This window comes from Tuber melanosporum (genome assembly GCF_000151645.1).
Source record: "Tuber melanosporum whole genome shotgun sequence assembly, scaffold_197, strain Mel28".
Lineage (NCBI taxonomy): Eukaryota > Fungi > Ascomycota > Pezizomycetes > Pezizales > Tuberaceae > Tuber > Tuber melanosporum.
Genome location: NW_003298860.1, coordinates 30,568 through 49,905, shown reverse-complemented (window position 1 = coordinate 49,905; position 19,338 = coordinate 30,568). Strand labels below are relative to the sequence as shown.

Sequence of the window (19,338 nt, the reverse complement as noted above, 5' to 3'; positions counted from 1 at the left end):
CCTTCTGCGTCTTTACTGGCGGTTGTTGCTTTGCTGCGTGCTTTCGTCGCCGTCAGCCTTGGTGCTTGCTAGCAGCGGTGCCTCTCCTCTGGGTCCACCCTAAGGAACTATTCCTATCATATTATCATACACCATACCTGTACTGTACAGCATAGGTAGACCTGCCCTAGAGTTCCTGTGGGAATTTACCCTTTACGATGCTGTTTCGAGCCGCTTCGTACTCGTATATACCTTATCTTAATCTAAACATCAGTCTTCCACCACCACCATTCGACTAGGGCTGCAACTGCGAGGGCGACCACCACCATCACCTCTACCCCCACACCTCTCTCCTTCATCCACGCACAAAGAAAGAGCTGCAACCACCTCTAGTTAGCCCGTTACCTACCGTACCCTATCCATTTACATCACCGTCAACTCCCTCCCCCCCCCTCTTCTTCAATTAACAATATCCCCCTAATCCCTCTACCACAATTTGTTCCTGATCCTTTACCTCTGCTTGCTGGAATTGTACTGTACCTGCTGCGGCTGCGCCTTTCCCGTCTGCAACCATCGCAGACGCGAGATCCCACACAAACACACGCACGTTCGTCTTTCTCTATTTTGTCTATCCTGCTTGTCGAACAACAACCCCCCCACACCCCCCTCCCCCTTCCATATCCGAGCTTGCTTCCTACTTCCCCGCCGTCATTCCATCTTCCTTCCTCACCTACAACCAAACAACTTTTATTTGTCCGCTACATCCGCTCGACGAAACGTTAATAAATTACTCTTGATCACAATAATACTATCGGAACGTTCGTTTTACCCATCCATCTTTTATTGTGTGTCCGCCCTCCCAACGGGGCATCCAGTCGCTTTTGTATGGAGAAGAATGGAGAGTTGGACTCGAGTTTCATGGCGGTCGATCCAGTCAGCCCAGCAAGCAATAACTCAAAAGACCTTTTAGACGAACCGGCTGCTCCCCGCCGTAATTCAACCGACGACAACGACCCAACAAGGCCCCGTAAACGACTAGCTGCCATGGCAATCCACGACGATATGAAGGACGTAGAGGTCGCTGTTGAATCACCTAGAGAAGCTTCTAGTCCCCTTCAGGACAGGGCTTCCCAGCTTGCGCTTGGAGATCGTCATAGCGGGGAAGAAGAGGATCGCAGCAATCTGGGAGATGAGGAGGGAGCGGTTGCTCCGGCAGCTGGCGGTGTCGGAAAGTCGATAACTATTCATCTTCGATCCTCCGTTTTGCATCAGTCGGAAGAGAATCAATCTCAGGATGGATATGCCAGTGACCGAGTCAACGGCTCCACTCAATCTACCATTCAAAAATCGGAGCAGCTACAACCTCTGGACTCGCCCCAAGCTACTTCGCCAAATGGATCTATACGCACTCCGGATGTTGAGGTGGAGGAGGTTGAAGAAATGGATGAGGGTGAAGACCATCTATCCAGCCATATTACTATCGTGAATAACTACCTGAATAATCCCGTTAATACCGGAGGACCTGATCGGGTAAAAGATCTCATGGATTCCATGGTTTCGAAGCTCGAGAGAGGTAAGCGTTGCCTAAATTATGACCCAGCCAAACTTTGGGCATAAATTGTAGGAGCTGACGCTGCGTTAGATCCGTGCCCTGTGCGGGAGTTGGACGAAATATTATCCTCGGTGTCGAACTTTGTCAACGTCGTGAATGATCAGATGGACATTTTCTGGAAAGCTTATACAACCAATCACGATATTTGGCTGCATCTGCCGAATTTGATGGAAACATTCTTGAGGAGAGGGTACGTTGTGCGGAACCTGCTCTTGCTTACGGGGATATGTACTAATGGGTGATAATAAAGTGAGCTCTTTAGCAGTGCATTTTTTAGGAGATCAAGCAATGGCCTGAGCGGTGTGGATATGATTGGACGTCTTTTGGTGGAGTTCACCCGACTCACCACACTATTCATACATTATGATGTCCTAGTAATGAAGGAGTCTCCCCTTGATGCCGAAGTTACGTTAATATCCTGCCAATATCTTAGGATATTGGTTGCCATCACTAGGCCGAATCATCTCTTTAATCTTCTCGAGCGAACATATAATGTCTCTCTAAGTCGACAGCTTCCCGAAGTTATCAGAGCATTGGTGGAGAAAACCGACGCACTGAAAATGATCCAAGAATTCCAAGAATCGATGTATGGCAGGATGTCATCACAGCCTAAGCTAGCCACTCACATATGCCACCCAATAGATGTCTTCTCTAGGGTTGTCCGCTGTATGGAGCACGTGATGACAGGGGGCTTCTTGGATGCAGATCTGAGTGATCTTGAGGAGCCTATCTGCAGGTCTGCCTTTTTGATGTTACCCACGGCCGAAAAGGCAATTATGGCAGTATTGGAATCACAATTGCAGGTTTTGCACTTCAAGGAATTTACGGTTACTATAGAGGGTCTCTGCCAACTCGAAGGTTCGATCTGCAAAATGGTCGGGCTGGATCCACAAACCGAGGTTTTTATCATGGAGAAGACAAAGTACCGTTATCCGGACTTAGATCCCAGCGAATTCCAACAGCTTGCCGAGTGGACTTGCAGGTTTCCGATTCTTCTCAAAATGATGATGTGTAGTCGGATGGACTTCCGGCTCCATGGGTTGGTTCGGACAACAGACCTTTTAGTGAGGGCCTGGAGGGAAAATTCCGGGCCAGATTGGAGGGATAGTAACTTATTGAGGTGCATCTCCTGGCATTGTATCGTGCCAAACAAATTCTTTTGGGTGGTCGTTAATTTTTTTGGGCAGATTCCTGGCCGACTTTATACTTGAACAAAAGGTCATCGAGTATATTGTGGGACCCGAATCTCACCCTGAGCTTATCCGACGGAGTGCGAATTTGACCGGGTTTCTTTTGGTTACGCAAACGATCACCCCCGAAATACAGCAGGCATTGTGGCAGCCCATTCTGGAAAACAAGGATCCCCGAATCTTCCAGGCCACTCTTGCGATGCACCAGGAAATGATTGGCAATATGACTTTGGAGGGATTGGTTGGCCTAAGCAGGAGATTTAATGAATTGCCCTTCAGCACTATTGACTCGCACGTAATAGATTTCATTTGCCGATTTATGGAACAGATTAGGACAAGCGTTTATACTCAAGGCCAACATACTGTGGTATTTATCTGCCCAGAATTCTGAGAATTTATTGTGTTTGTATGGGGTGTTGACTTGAAAGTAGGAAGATATTTGCTTGGATGCCGGCCCCTTCGAATTACTAATCAGTCTTATCCGGATGGCATCTCGGGAAGAAGACAAGCCCACAATTGATACTGGATTATCAGCATCTGCAATTTTTGACTTCGGTGCCCGAGAGCTAAGGGGACTAACTGGATATGGCCCCAACGGCGCGGCTCGCAGGGAAATATTTCTGGAGTGCATCAATGATATCAAGGCCATGAATCCTAGCGCGACCGGGAGTGTTTCTGTTATTCTTGCATTTTTACGTGAGTTTCATATCTTATCCCGAGTGGATCCAGCTCACCGTTCTTAGAAAGCAGGCCGCATATGCTACGAGCTGGAAGTCCTACCTTTGGGGATGATATCGAGTATCTCGTTAGCGAACTCAAGCTGGCTGAACTCCTGATTGAAGAGATTTGTGGGTTTGTTGAATCGCATAGGGAAAAGGAACAAACATCTAGGATACGCAGGTTGAATTTACGCCTGGAGCTACTGCAATATATAATGTCCATCGCCCCAGAATGCCTACCGCCTGGTTTGGATGAAAAGCTGTGGACCTATCTGGTGGGCGCCCGTGCCCTCGGACAGGCCGAACGCGATGTAGGATTTGAGTTTTACATAACTCACTTTTCTAGCTGCAGAGGGGTATGTTTTCCCTTATTCAGAAGAATCCTCACTGACAAACGAATAGCGCTTCGATCCGATTCTAGAACACGCATTCCGGTGCCATTTCCCAATCCTAGACCCAGCGTATTTCTCTTCACACGTTTTGAACTTCTGTAAAATGTCAATCGACTACCTCAACCGATCTACAGAGGTAAGAATTTCTTCTTTTTCTGGTTCTGAACGAGCGCTAGTCCCTTACTGATAAAGGCTCAGAGACAGTCCGAAATGATGGATGAGGACAGTCTCAATGTGGATGGGATCGAGCAGCTGTGGCGAATAATACTGGATGCAAATAATGAAATTCTTGCCTCAGACGCTTCAACATTCCTCGTGAACTTCTACCTGGATGTCAGTACTGGATCCTTTGTTCTGCAAGCCAATATTTAACTAACAGGATCATAATAGTCACGTGCTGTGTTGTCGAAACCTCCCAGCGTAGTTGAAGCCACCCACTTCAAAATGGTGGAGCGTTGTATAACACAACTGAATTCGGCCGCGTTGGATATCACTGGTTCTGGGGTGACCGAAGGCCCTCCTATTGCACTCGACAGTGCCAAGGGCAATACCTTCCGAGAGAGCGAGAGGGTATTTCTTAGGTCTCTGGATCTCTTGGACCAGTTTATCAAGGGATATAAGAATCGTTCAGAGTACAATAAAGGAGTTCAAGAACCAAATCAAGGGCCTGGCCTAGAGATGATAACTGGGTTACCGTTAACTATCAGGCTTCGATGGCATGGTCTCAATTATCAGTCACCGGTATCCCATTCCACGTTTTATCAATAAATGTTCCAATGAAGCTTACTAACATAACATTAGGTCCACACCTTTAAAATCGGAAATCTCGACACCGCCCAGGATCTCCATGAACGGATCACCAAGCTTGTGGGGGGGGATAAGCATCGCACAATATGTGCCGGGAGGGAGCTCAAACTCTCTGAGGAACCATTGAGGACGCTTAAAGACTTCAACCTTTCCGACGACGCATTTCTGATTGTCCAGAAAGCGCCCGATCAGGGGTCAAATACAGTGGTCGTGAGACCTTCATCTAACCTGAATGCCTTAGAAACTGAGATAATGAGGCACTTCGATGCCCTCTACCAGCTGCTTGGCCTGCCGGAGCCCCAGGCAGCGCGGGTGTGTTACCCAAACCCAGAGGGTAATTAGGATTCTTGGTCTGACGTGTTTTATAGATTTGGGTTTTCCTAAGAAACCTTCCCGTTCATGATAAACTAAAAGAGTCCATGAAATCAGGTGAATCATGGTCACAGACATTGCCGGCTGAAAAACCTTACAAGATACTATATTTTCTCTATACACTTCGGGCTTGCTTCGGGGAGCAGAGACCGCAACTAGTAGGTATCCATGGGTCACTCAAAATTCGATTAAATTAACACCTTTTAGGGGTCCGAAGCCTCAGAGTTCTTTGCTAAAGCTATCTTATGCTTGTTGGATACTATTATGTCCGATGGGCTTGAGACAAACACAGGGTATTCATTAAGCACGAAGGCTCAAGTCACAAACGAGCTTCTCGATTGTTTGAGAATGTTCCTAGAAGGTAAGTCCACTGACAGAACCGTAAAGTATGTACTTAACAAGCGGTAGAATCTATAGCCGAAGAAAATCCCGCAAGCTACCTGACAGACAGTGCTGCTTTTGTGAGATGCATCTTGAACATTTTGCAGACGATTTCGAAACCGGAATACTCTCGATGTGCCGCTTCCGAAGATTGTGTTGTCAATGCCTTCAGAGCTCTTCTCAGGGCATCAAGAATGGACCCTGAGACATGGATTACCCTCAGCCAGAATCAGAATCAGATGTTCAACGCAATCGATAAATTTCTCGTCCGAGATGACCGTCCGAAGGTTAGGCAGGGGGTTTCTAGATCAATTGTTGGCACCTTGAAAAGACCTATGCGGTATGTTTCATATAGGACTTCCCAGATGTTTCAAATACTGATATATTCAGTAACGACATTATTCCATGTGAGGGGTTTGCGAAGTATTTCTGGCAGATTTTGGATACGTTATTAGTCCAGGACTCAATAAGCCCTGATTCTTCCGCAGAATTCTACCATGCTGCCCTTGTAATATTTCAGTATGCGTGCTCGGATCCCTCCCCCAGTTATCCTTCTAACTTGTAGTGTAGGTTCCTGGGAAATACCGATGCCGCGTCATTAGAGTTAGACCACTACCTCAGGACTTGGAGCTCCCGCCTGATAGAGTATCCTATCACCGAGGTAAAAATTCAGACGAGTACTCTCGCTATCGGGGCTTATACTCATGATTTATCACAGATAGTCGGCCGTCCTAAGGAAGATTATATATTAACCGGTTTATCAAAGCTGCTTTCCCAGTGTACAGCGCTTGCGCGGGATCAAGCGATATCAGTCGGAATGAAGTATTTGACGCTTGGCCCGTATTTGTGCTCATGGCTAATACGGCTATCAGGGTGTCTGAGAGAATCTTCGAGCGTTTGCTTTTTCCTGCATATCTATTTGGAGATCGGTACCAAGATATCGAAGCTGCCGAGCGGCTACCATGCCTTCACGGGCCCACCCGCACAGAAATATACAGTCTTCTTCTTGAATTGGTGAACGACCTGGAATCTTCCACGCGAATGGTTGCGCTCAATCGACAGCTATTCCCAAAAGGTAAGTGAGCGGTCACAATTAATGGCAAAATCTTATATGTTATAGAGGATCCACTGCACGACAGCCATATCGCCGATCGCACCAGATGGGCAAGGTCCTCTGCCGGCCATGTCGGTCTTCAAAATATGTCCAACACTTGCTATCTTAATTCTCTCATTGCTCAACTCTTCATGAATCGCTCTTTTCGTGCCTTTATTTTGGACATGGACGCGAACCCCTCTGACGAAGCCCAGAGATTGTTATTCTCTATGAAAGTTCTTTTCGCTCGGATGCAAAATAGTTACGCGAAAGCAGTTGAGCCGAAGGACTTTGTTGAATCTATTACAGATTACGAAGGAGAGCAAATTGATATCACAATCCAGATGGATGTAGATGAATTCTACAATCTGGTTTTTGATCGCCTTGAAGGTCAGATGTCTTCAATGCAGATGAAATCGTCTTTTCGTGGGTATTATGGCGGCCAGCTAGTACAACAGGTAAAGTCGTCGGAATGCGAACATATTTCGGAGCGCAATGAACCATTTTCGGCAATCCAATGCGATATCAAAGGGAAGACCAATCTACAAGAAAGTCTAAAGGCATATGTTGGCGGAGAACACATGGATGGAGGTAAGAAACTCCTATTACTCTCTGTAGACTAAGGGTGCTTCTAATGGCCTTATACAGATAATAAGTACTCCTGCACTGAGTGTGGCCGCCATGTGAATGCTGTGAAGAGGTATGTTTGTCAAAGCACCCTCTTTGCCTATCGTGCTGACATTTCTCAGGACATCCCTCAAAGATCTTCCGAACGGAATTATCTTTCATCTAAAGCGATTTGAGTTTGACCTACAGACAATGCACAGAAGCAAGATCAATGACAAGTTTGAGTTTCCGAACTGTATTGATATGACACCGTATACCACGGATTTCCTGAGTGCCGAAGAAAAGGGGAAAGTCGCTCCCCTACCTGATATATTCGAATTAGTTGGGGTGTTGGTGCATAGCGGGACCGCCGAATCTGGTCATTACTATTCATACGTTAGGGATCGCCTTTCGGATTCAGCTAACCCCCAGTGGCTTGAGTTTAATGACTCCGAGGTTTCCTTCTTTGATCCATCTACCATACCGTCGGCATGTTATGGGGGCTGTGATAGCATGGCAAGGGACTCAATGGGCCAAACATTTACAGTTAACAAACCGTACAGCGCCTACATGCTTTTCTATGAACGCTCATCCTTTTTGAGATCACCGAGCGGAAACTTGGGGACTGTCGGTTTCGGAAGGAAATTGCCCCTTCCCCATGACCTCGAATGCGAAATTCAGGCCGAAAACGAACGTTTTATACGAAAATACTGCATGTTCGATAGCAGCTATATCGATTTCGTCAAAAAGCTGGCTGATCAGCACCATCGACTAAGCAAGACTTCTACCCGCTCGGAACATCTTGCTGAGAGGAAGGCACTTTTGCTTGCATTGGAGACGTTCGAGCAGATAGCAACTAGGTTCAAGGATCCAGGAGAGGCCGAGGCCTTGCACAGCACAATCCACACGTATCTGCTGAGCTGCCCGGATTGCTGCCTAGATTTCCTGAACTGGATATCAGACAAGGAGGAAGCTGTCAGGAACCTGCTCGTCTGTAACCCTTACCCTAAACCGAGGCAAGCAGTGGCAAGGCTGGTATTGGTAGCACTAACCCAATTACGACGGAAACGACCGGGAACTTACGGAGCCGACGAAATAAAACTTGAGCATGATTATGACGAACGAGGGTCCGACAGTACCTTGTACAAGGTCTGTAGTGCCCTTATTGAGTCTTGGGACGGTCTCCAGTACACTGCCAAGACCTGGAACGACTATTTCGGTCTCTTAGCAAACATCGCATGTTTAGGACAATTTGAGAAGTCGACTATGCTAGAACTAGGGTGTCTCAAGAAAACCCTGCAGCTATTGGTGATAGATCATTTACCAGCTCCGAAGAAAAAGGAATTCATGTTCGACAACTTCACAAAGATCTGGAGTAAGCGGCGGCCGCCGATTGGCAATGCCGGGAGCCTTCTCTGCGAGCTGATGAGTTTATGTGACCCCAACTTGCTGCCATGCCTAGACGACGATAGGCGCATTATCGACGAGCGCTGTGGAAGGTTTCCTCTAACTAGGACAGAGTACGATTTGTTCACGTTCAGTGACGATAGGAACGCCATGACCGCGGTTACAAGGCTGCTGGAGTCTCACAGTGTTAATGATGCGATGGCCAATCTCGTTTCCAATATTGTCGCATCGGAAGTAGCTCCCATGGAGGGAGGTATCCTTGATCTTCTTAAGTACACGTTGATCAATGGGGTTCCAGTTGATCCCGCTCAGGAAGCGCTCCCCTTTCTCACATGTCTTACCCAGTTTGTTGCATGCACCAGGTCCCCAAATTACGTACGGGAAATCGTTCGACGGGTCGCTGAGGAAATTCCTACTATCGGTACCGATGGAGGCGCGGAACACCTAGCTTTCTTCCAAGACCTCCTCAAGGTTCGCAACCCAGTTATCAAGACCAGCAGTACCAGACTCCGAATCCTCGAGCAGATAGGGTCTTGGGCGCCTCCGTTATTAGTTTACTGCGAGGTTGGAGTTCGGGAGGAAACGGAGCTGTTCCTCAACGAGATACTTTTTGATACACTTGCGAACGGTGATCGTCCAAAATCACGTACAGCGGTTGAAATGTTGATGGATAACTGCTTCACCTACCTCGAGACAAGGTACACAAAACAACGCCACCAATGCGATGAAAAGACTTTTGAAAGCATCCTGAGAGTGCTGGAAAAATGTGGCGAGTATCAGAGCGACGAGGAAGTTTTCAAAGCTCGATATGATAGTTAGTCCCCTTTCCGTATTATATTCGGTACCACAGCTAACCATTTTTCACCATCTCTTTCTTAGGTTTGCGGGTTTTGATAGAAAAGATGATCCTCGAGGAGGAAGAGGACGCTGATCTAGCCTCCGGTAAGACCAATTGGTTCTCTCGTGAGCCACGCGACTGACCGCATGTAAGATGAATGGGGAGGATCCGAGATCGGCAGTGACACGCACGAGATGGAAGTGCAACTTGACGAATATAACAGTGCTTAGATGTTAAGATGCGCGTATCGACGTGAGGCGAAGGGTGTTGTTGGGAGTATGGGAGGGGGGAGCATTACAGTTGTCTGCCTTGCCTAGATTTTTTTCATTTTTCCTCTTTTCATTTTCACTTTTTGCTCTCTTACGCTTTCTCTTTTTCGACAAAAAAATCGCAACTTGGGGCGTTTGTATTCTTAGGGTATGGATTCTTCTTTTACTATGATACTTGAAATAAAGTTAGGTAGTCATTGATTGGGTTTTGTTGTCTCGCTTTGTGATTCAAACTTTTCTCTCCTCATTCACCATGTTTCCTCTATTTTCAATCCTTATTTAACTTGGATGTTTTTGTTATTATCATCAGATCGTGGTATTTGCTCCACGACCGACCCTACTACCCTGGTAGTGTCGAGGCTAGAAAATGGAATACTGGAGCAATGGACGCGGACATAGGCTATTATTCCACTTTCTTTGTGTCATAGCACTTGTGATTTCGGAATCGCCAATGGCGCACCCAGGTGGGTATCATATGATAATATACGATATCTCAGGTGAGATGCGATGATTTTCCCTGGTTCGGATGTGACCTCCGGAGGTATAAGTTGAAGGTGAGGTGACAGTCATGATAGCCTCCGCATATGCTGTAGGTACGCTGTAAGTAAATCTTAACTAACACCAACACCCAGAACTAAAAGCCTTCGTGATAACCCTCCGGATGGGATAACTCCTCGCAGAGTAGTGCCCGTTCAGCAGATTGCAAAACACGAGTGAGGGTCCATGACGAAATGCCTACCCTCGCAAAGTTGTGAGGCACAAATTCTGTTGGTATCCTGCTAGATTCCTTCCCCTCTTTTCCTCCCCTCCTTGACAGCTACTTGCTGTCTCCTGTCCCACCCCCTCAAAACATGGATGATGAATGGCACGCATGGTGTGCTATACCGTGTTTATTGTCCGCGCTTTTGTCGGGATTTGCGACCTTATCTGGCTCTGCTTGCTGGAAGTTTGAGAGAAGTCCTACAGGTGATATTTTTTCTGTGGGTTGCATCTCGAGCGTGAGGTTGGATACTTACTTGCTGGGGTGGATGGGAGGTTGGATTTGTCACTCGGGTGAGGGGCGTATATTCTGGGTGCTGAAAAGTTCGAGGTTTCTGGTCGATTTAGTCTCTTGTACTTGAGTGTGGGGTTAGGAGGGGAAGGGTAGTTGGGGGGGGGCGCATTTTGTAGTCTAGTATAGCTCGCTAATGTGGTGGCGATGATTCCATCGCAGTTACGTAGTTTAGAAGAGTGCGCCTGCCTCGCGGGTATAATACGGAAGTATTGGCACTCTACTGTATTGGAATTTTCCGGCACTGACTGCACGCAATGAGGGAAGAGATAAGATTATCCTGTTTCCATAAAGTCGGGGGGAGCTTGTGTTTGCGAAATGCGGTGCGAGCATAGTACTCGAGTATATTGTTTTATGGTAAGTGTGCTTGTATGATACTCGAGCACTGTACCACGCACTACGAGTGCACCCCCGATAGTCAATTGCTCAGGAGGACCTACCAATCACAGAATCTCACTCTAGACCCGCTCCAATCCCTCCCCCTCGTCTCCAAGACAACTCTTGGCATGTCACGGGCACAGATCCAGCCCGCGGCCCTCGCCACGCTAACTGAGATAATTTATGTTCCCCGCGTCTCTAACCGCTCCATTCCGCGCGACTAGCAATCAGCAGACAAAGGTCTCGTACTACAGCGTACTCATCCGACCTGGTTAGCCCCCCTCTAGCAGTCACGGTTAGGGTCTAGTCACGGTATCATTACCATATCACAAAGAGAAGAGCGCAATGATGATAATCAATAGATTCAGAATGAATTTTCCTTCCTTCCTTCCTTCTTTCCCTTACTAGATCGGCAATGCCGTTTCTTTTTTGGTTTTCGGGTAGCAAGTCAGAGCGGTAGGCATAGAGTCGCGTGACCTTGCCTGAACCAATTCAGCCTCCCGCCCACGAGCTCCCGGTGCCTGTGCCTATGCCTGTCTCTTATGCAACCTCCCAATATATTTTTGGAAATGTCTGTGCCTGGAAATGGAGATATGGGAAAGAGCAAAGGTTGAGGGAAAGGGGAAAAGCGTAGGAAGAAAGGGGAAAAACATAAATGGTAGTAGACATAATCGGGAAACAGCAATTCCATTTATTACCCCTCAAGGAGGATTTGGAAAGAAAAAGAAGAAACATATACCGAGTGCACTGTACTTTTTGATACAACCTTTGAATTTTCCCCGCTGCTGGGAACCCAACCAACCAGAGGGCCAGACAAACCGGTGAAGTATTAGCGGTAAGAGAGCTGTTGCGTCGCCAGATAACCAGGGCGAAAGAAAAGAAAAGTAAGACAACAGGAAAAAGCTAAAGGTAAAAGGTTACTGGCTGTCAGGATTTTGGCAGAGGCATGAGCGCAGGGTTAAAAGAGGGAGCACAAAAAAGGAGAACAGAAAAAAAAAGGGGGAAAGAGAGGGTAAAAAAAGGAAGCAATAACAAAGAACATCAAAACTCCTCAAAAAGATGCCCGTGTTGATCGAATCCATCGTCTACCCCATACTCATCTTGCTCTTCCGGGTACCGGTCGAACTGACTCGAATCGCCTACTCCTCCACGCACTGGCGGTACGTATGGGGCTTCAATGTCTCTCTTTGCTAAGCGATCCCAGTTGACTTCTGCGAACCATTGGTGTTGCTTGATATCACTACTCCCGTGCAATAAATTCCCCAGGCGTTTTGTTAGATCAGGGGTGATCAATTGTTGGAGGAGGTCTTGAGCGTCGGGATGGATATATGCAGGGTATTTGACTCGGCCTTTGAGGATGTTTTCGTAGATCTTCATAGGGCTGCCTCCGTCCCAGAATGGGGTATAACCGCAGAGCATTTCGAAGATAAGGATACCGAGGGACCACCTAGGAAGCGCCAGCTCATTAGACAATGCCAACTGGCAAAAGCCACTCGGCTGAGAGGGAATCTGGTGGAACCCAAGCGCCTTCAAACTCACCAGTCCACAGATTTATTGTATCCTTTCGAAGCAACTACCTCCGGCGCTAGATAATCCGGAGTGCCGCAGAGCGTCCAGGTTATGTCTGGAACCTCCTTGGCAAAACCGAAATCCGTAATCTTCAGATGGCCGTGCCGGTCTAGGAGCAGATTTTCCGGTTTGAGATCTCGGTAGATTATGTGGTGAGAGTGCAGGTAATCGAGGGCAAGAGCAACCTCCGCAGCATAGAATTTAGCAACGGGGTTCGGAAATCGCTATTGGGGGGTGAGTTTGAGTGTTAATAGGCTTCTTGTTTAACTAGCCTGAGCCACAGCGCAACACTCACCTGCGACTTCCGTAGCAGACTAAAGAGTTCCCCTCCTTCGATGAAATCCATCACCATATAAAGATTCTTGCCATCCTGGAAAGTTCCCCACAACGTTATCAAGAAGGGGTGCTTAACTTTCTGTAACATGCGCCGCTCGTCGTTGGTATGCTCTACCTGTTTCATCTTTACAACCTGTGCCTTTTTGAGGACCTTGACAGCATAAAAGCGGAGGTTGTGCCGTGACTGGACAAGGTGTACACGACCAAAACTCCCAGTACCTAGGGTCCGCGAAATAGTGAAATCGCTCAAGGAATACTTTCCTTTAGTCGTCCTAACAGCAGCTTGTTGCTGCCGCTGCTGCTCTTCAGACGGCTTCTCTTGCGAAGAATTTCCAGTGGAATTATTTCCCGTCTCTTGTGATTGCGCCATGTTTGAGTGCGCAGCGCCTGTTTGGGTATTATTGCCATCATACGGCCTCGAGTAATCACTAGACTGGGGGGGATTGATGATACTGTTAATATTGCTCTGGTGAGGTTGGCTCTGGGGCTGGTGAGGAGAACTTTGGTACTGCCGTTGTTGTTGTTGATGTTCGGGTATCGTGGGCCGATGATCAGAGACCAATGCCATGGATTCGGCGGCAGGAGCAGAGGGAGCAGATGGGGTCGTTGGAGGGGCAGTTGAAGTCGAGGAAGCTGACGCAATCGAATGCTTGAATGAGTGATGGGAAGTGGCCGGTGTAGTGGCGGAGGTTGGCGTCGATGGTTCCGAATCTCGAATCTCAGATTGGGAGCTGCTCTTTCTCGCATGCGACGAATCTTTCTCTTTCTTCTTCTTCTTGAGAAACCCTAGAGCCGGCATACAAGATAACCGGTGATGTATCGAGAAGGGAGGGCACCTGTTGGGGGCCTCCTCCGATCCCTTTGTCTGTTTCCAGCGGGGTTTTGCGAACCGGCAGAAGCCTGGGGGCTCGAGAGTATAAAGAAATTTTGGGGAGGGAATTAAAGGCAGCAGGCAATGATAATAACGGTAGGAGAGCAAGGCTTCAATCCCTTTCTCTACCTCCAAGATCTCGCCCGAGATTATGTCACAGCCGGGAATGCAATAGTGACTGATAAAAGCCACGAGGAGCGAGGCAACGGTAGGAGAGAAAGATGGCTAAAGGGTGATATAGCTGCAGCAATAGTTGAGACAATGGGAGGGGGGGTATTGGAAGGAGGGGGTGGAGTCAATGTGGGTTGGGGGCTGACGATCCACCTGGGGGTTGTTAGACGGCCACTCGCTCCGGGTGGCTTAAGTAACGCTACAATGCCGCAGGCGGCCAGGAAGATCTTGGTTTCTTAGGGAGATTGATTTCGGACGGAGCGTCCCAGGCGTTCTTAAACGTGAGGGGAACCCTCTAAAGGTTTTCCTATTTTTTCTTCTTCCCTCTTCTTGGGGGGTTGACACAACCAATCGTCCGCTTCTCGCTGAGGGAGTTTCCTTTCAGATTCAAGTTGAGGCTTTTCTATTTTTCTCTCCTCACGAAGCAAAAGGAATTCGTCTTAGACTCGCTTCGGATCGCTGGGCTTCGGGTTTACAGAGTCCTCACAGACTCGATCTCGGACCAGAGCCAGAGAAAAGGCCAAAATGGAAAAAGCGGCTATCTCGGAATGATCGGCGCGGTTATTACCGAATTCGGAAAGTAACAGAAGGTACAGGTTGTTATTCCTTTTATGTGGAGGGGGGCGAGGTGGGGGAAGGAGCGGGAGGGGGACGGGGAAAGAATGAGTGGAAAAGGGTGGAGGAGGAAAAGGTGAGAAGAGAAGTGAAAGGGGGTGGAAAGAGGATAGAAGGAAGGGGGAATAAAACTATAAAAGAAGAAGAAGAGGCAGAGAGGGAGGAGGAGGTGGAGGAGGAGGAGGAGGGAAAAGAGGAGCAAGAGGGGGGGGCGAGGAAGTGGGGAGATGTGGGGAGAAACGGGAATACTAATGGGCAAGATGGGCCAGGGAATAAGGGATACTTTACTAGACTATTGTATCTCACTCAAGGTAACAACTAGTGGTATTCCAGTGAAGAATTCTTAACTCCGGTAGCAGGTATCACAGCACTATCATAATTGGGATCTGGTTGTATCTCTTTGATGGGAAAGCATAGCAATTGTGGGTCAGAAGATACAAGATAGAACTCAACGGTCACTAAGGGTAGAAGAGGATCACGGGATATGGATGTAAGAGCGAGGGGAGAAGGGAATGAAGGGACTCGATTATACAAATCAAACTGTAATCCAAGTTGGCAAAGCAGCAGAGGCGCATATAATAGGCTGCTTGGATGGGCGTTAATTTACCGGTGCTGTGGGGGGGTTATTGATTGATTTACAAACGCAGCCGCAAATTGAACAGCTTACTGTACTAGTACTCCAAGGATAACAAAATGTGGATGTTCATCACATACAGTATTGTCATGCAACAGTCGCACTCGTACATTTTGTTTGACCTTCTGTATTTATCTAACCAACTGGAGCGTTTCGTTTCACTGGCTCAACCCCATCATGTTACTCGTATATGTGATTTCTGACTAACTAGTTTTACGAGGTGTTGTTTCCTGCCAACAACTGACATCTAATTTACTCGAGTACCAGTACTCGAGTATGATACTTCGCTGTATGGTAAATTAGTCGAATACTCGGAGAGTACTCGAGCAAGGGAGTACGAGTACGGGTAGAGTGAGATTATCCATGTCATTGAGTGGTGAGCATTGTGATACTCTAGTACTATCTTCAGCCAAATCCCACCGGTTGAGTGTTGATCCCGATAAAAGCAGTAATAAGGAGGAGGGTCAAAGGCGTGGCACACGGGGTGGTCGGGCGGATCACCCACATCCCCAGAGTTTATTGATTACGCCGAAGGACATCAGAATTTGCAACAGCTCGGGAATTTCAACCCCTAACTTATATAGCATTGCACTGGTAGATATCACCAAGCTAGGCGATGCATAGAGCGCAAGCGTAGCTGTATTACCAGGACCTAAAGAGGATCTAAAGTTTATTGAGATTGAATTTTTCGATCCAACAAGCTGTCACATTGGTGGATGCTGGTACTCGGGTATATCATGAATTCTTGGTACGGAGCAGGGGTAGTGCCAGGTGATTTTAGGTGGTGCTTTGGTACACTGCAATCCAAGCAACATTTCAACTGAAAAATATGTGTTATGGTGCAGAACCTCTTAAAGTAAACCCATTACAAATATCTCCTCCTATCTCAAGTTGATGGTGTTTTTGGCTACAATATCCTTAGACAAAAAATAAAATATTAAATGGTAGAGTAATGTATTCTCTAGATATGGGTAACAAAATCACAAGGAATTGTATGAACTTCCTGTACAAAGCTTTGTATCAATCAATAGTTCCTGGAGTGTATAAAATGCAATCAGGATTTAAGAAATTACTTAACATACTACAGCCAGCCTCTAGGAGTGTTTGGTTTTATGAGTCTATGAATTTATTAGTTTCTCATTATGGTTTCGCTTGATTGATCTTCCTGGTCTAAGAAGAAATCATTATTCTTATGATGTTCTATTTGAAGTGTACTACATCTACTAAGACATTACTAGTGTTCAGTATTATGAATTCATGATATACCCGAGTACTTGTGCTAGACTAGTTCCTTTCAGACCATTTGTGGTCGGAATTGAGGCTCTGGCACAGTGCCTACTCAAGAGTAGTACTGGAGTAGTATAAGTTTACTTATCTAATATGTTTTATATCAGTCACAGGGGAGTGATCAATTGGGAACACACAGTCGAATCTTAAGGACATAGTTTAAGGACCCTTAGCGCAGGCTGCTCGAGAACTTAGGTGTTGCGGAGTTCGTCATGGCACTTCTTGGGTGGTAACTTGATTGGCAGGATGTAGGGGCAGTGTATGAGTACTGGTACAAGTACTCGTAAGTTGGCTGACAAGGACTAATAATTTGGTATACAGGTATGATAAAAGTACGGTATTGTACGAGGCTGGTACCAAAAATGATGAGCAGTAGCAACAAAAACAATACATAGAATTCAGATATGGAATATGCCCTATCCAATATCTCAAGCACAATAAGAACTAACAAGATAAAAGTAAAGGAAATATTGTAGTAATGATTGACTTTAAAGAAATTAAAATTAAAATTCAGTTTGCATGCATTGTCTTTATTTGACCTGTCAGAGCTGATTAGGCATACTATCAATATACCTATTCTATTCTTCTAGCTTTAGATTCTCCCACTCCTCCCCCACAACCTCACACATTTTCTGAATCATTCTCAGGAAGTTATTACGGGCCTTGATGTGTTGCTTCATCAAGCACCAGACATTTTCTATCAGATTAAAGTCAGTAGAGGCAGCTGGATACAGGTATAGCGGTATGCCTAACCTTGCCTTGAAACCAACCAAGACACAGCAGGTCCAAGGTACTGGTACTTTATCCTTAACGTATTGGGAAGCAGGAAATACCGAAAAGCCTAATAAACTGTGGAAAGCTGGGGAGACAATAGGTTCTAGTACCTGTTCTAGATAGTTCTTTATAATCACACCTTTTTTTCACTATCAACAAGAAAAACAAGAGGCGATTTTCAATTGTAACTGGTGGCTACTCAAACATACACAGAACTCCTCCCATTATGAAAAGTATATTTTAGACAGTGATTATGGTAGCATTCATGGAGTAAATGAGTGACCCAAGTTGAATCTCGCTTTGATATATTGAAGAAACACTCATCTGAATACATGAGTTTCCTCAAGAAGTCAACTGGCTTTTACCAGAGCTCATAGCCATAGCCCATTCATTCATGCTAATTTCGTCGATTGATAAATGGCTTTCAGTGGGCCTTACCACGTAAATAACCATAGTATGAAAGGGCGCTCTGAATTGTCTGTCCAGATACAGACAACCCAACTTCCTGACCCAGGTGTCTTCAGCACAACTTCCTTCCTTCCCAGCCACTTCGAAGCTGACCAATTAAATGCTAAATATCATACTTGTCCCAGTAGTGTAGGCGCCCAGGTTGTAATCCCATTCTTCTAGACTATAGAGTATGACTTCATTGTGAAATGGTTGAAAGTAAGACATGTATCTCATGGGTGACTTTTGACTGTGATAATCCTGTCTCTGGTAGGATAATTACTCTAGTTCTTATAGGTATTGTCCGTTCACCCATTGGAGGATGCCGGGATGAGGTATTCATTTTGTAATAGAATGGTAGGTGGTTGTAATGGCGGAAAATTTGTCAGTTGCTGCTTATTACTTTTGGCACCAGCCTCGTACAGTACGAGTAACTTTATAGTGTTAGGTTGAGTTGACCAAACAGTTTCAAGTGAAAATCTGGTAAGGTTGCTGTTGGTTGGTTGGAGCCGTCATCTATTGAGTACATCATAGGAGAGTGAATGATGGTATGCTACTAGAGGTATAGAGTTGGTTATCTGCTAGTAAGTTACCATAACTTGGATGATTCATATAATACTTGTACGAATTTGATAGTACTGTATTTTATTCAGGGATTGCAAGGCTCAAAGATGGGGCTGTAAGGTTAAGGGCCATAGTACGAGTACTAAGTAGGTTTCTATCATACTTGTACAATACAGTATACTGCTAAGTCAATCTAATCTTCTGTTAAATACTTTTCCTCTTCTCAGATAATAGCATGCAATTCCATAATATCAAAATTTCCAGTACAGGTATTCCTACTACAATATTTTTTAAAAATTAAAAAAATATATCATAATTACCAGGAAATTTATATCATATGATGGACTATAAATAAAATATAAAATGATATTTATCAATTTGTATAAATAAAAGCTGTTATCATATTTTTTCAAGTACATATAATTATAGATTATTACCAAAAATTATAAAATTACCATTAATGGAGAGAAAGAATAGTAAAGATATAGTGTTATTTAATATACTAATATTAAGAGTTATATAAAATGAAACAATATAATATTAAAAGTACCTATAACTTAAATATTGTTAGTGAACAAAATTAACAGCGGATTAACAGAGTTGAAAAACTTTTGGTTATTATAACAACACACTACCATGAAATCCATTATTATTAAAACAAAAAAGAAAAAACAAAAATACAAGTATGAGATAGAATATATAGTAAAGATTAATATTTGAGCTAGAGAAAGTTCTTTAAGTGGTGTTAAAAGTGTGAGGTGGTGAGGAGGGTTATGTGGCCAGCGATTGTTAGTCCATAGTTAATTTTGTCCACAAACAATACATTTAAAATAAATTCAGCTGTTTTATTATGAGTCCATATATTACCAGTTATTGATTTCCTCTACTTAGATTATGATACTAATGAGGTGTGCCTTCTACAATTCTTTGTATATAGATCTTGAATATTTTTGACATGAAGAAGACTAAAGTCAGT

General features: G+C 45.4%; 4 protein-coding genes; 2 read left to right on the top strand and 2 right to left on the bottom strand.

Moving 5' to 3' along the window:
- Positions 1–431: 431 nt before the first annotated feature.
- GSTUM_00000449001 (uncharacterized protein) lies at positions 432–1,596 on the top strand (the record flags this gene model as incomplete). XM_002837612.2 has 1 exon in its annotated part: positions 432–1,596. Exon 1 carries the CDS (start codon positions 865–867, stop codon positions 1,594–1,596), a length of 732 nt encoding a protein of 243 aa, XP_002837658.1. The 5' UTR covers positions 432–864.
- A 4,050-nt stretch (positions 1,597–5,646) lies between these two features.
- Positions 5,647–10,059, top strand: GSTUM_00000448001 (uncharacterized protein; the record flags this gene model as incomplete). XM_002837611.2 has 10 exons in its annotated part: positions 5,647–5,792; positions 5,843–5,971; positions 6,023–6,113; positions 6,171–6,274; positions 6,325–6,527; positions 6,573–7,136; positions 7,194–7,245; positions 7,295–9,372; positions 9,438–9,500; positions 9,550–10,059. 10 exons carry the CDS (start codon positions 5,647–5,649, stop codon positions 9,624–9,626), a joined length of 3,507 nt encoding a protein of 1,168 aa, XP_002837657.1. The 3' UTR covers positions 9,627–10,059.
- Positions 10,060–11,440: 1,381 nt separating this feature from the next.
- On the bottom strand, positions 11,441–13,549 carry GSTUM_00000447001 (uncharacterized protein). XM_002837610.2 has 4 exons: positions 13,501–13,549; positions 12,959–13,432; positions 12,634–12,887; positions 11,441–12,541 (listed from the first exon to the last, which is right to left on the bottom strand). The coding sequence occupies exons 2-4, from the start codon at positions 13,367–13,369 to the stop codon at positions 12,136–12,138; spliced, it is 1,071 nt and encodes a 356-aa protein (XP_002837656.1). The 5' UTR covers positions 13,370–13,432; positions 13,501–13,549; the 3' UTR covers positions 11,441–12,135.
- Position 13,550: 1 nt separating this feature from the next.
- Positions 13,551–14,136, bottom strand: GSTUM_00000446001 (uncharacterized protein; the record flags this gene model as incomplete). XM_002837609.2 has 2 exons in its annotated part: positions 13,752–14,136; positions 13,551–13,710 (listed from the first exon to the last, which is right to left on the bottom strand). Exons 1-2 carry the CDS (start codon positions 13,796–13,798, stop codon positions 13,551–13,553), a joined length of 207 nt encoding a protein of 68 aa, XP_002837655.1. The 5' UTR covers positions 13,799–14,136.
- Between the last annotated feature and the right edge of the window lie 5,202 nt (positions 14,137–19,338).

Coding starts and splice junctions, on each gene's coding strand:
- GSTUM_00000447001 (XM_002837610.2), bottom strand. CDS start 13,369: ATGGCGCAATCACAAGAGACGGGAAATAATTCCACTGGAAATTCTTCG. Junction 12,888..12,958: donor GTCTGCTACGGAAGTCGCAG/GTGAGTGTTGCG, acceptor ACCCCCCAATAG/CGATTTCCGAACCCCGTTGC. Junction 12,542..12,633: donor TACAATAAATCTGTGGACTG/GTGAGTTTGAAG, acceptor GGCGCTTCCTAG/GTGGTCCCTCGGTATCCTTA.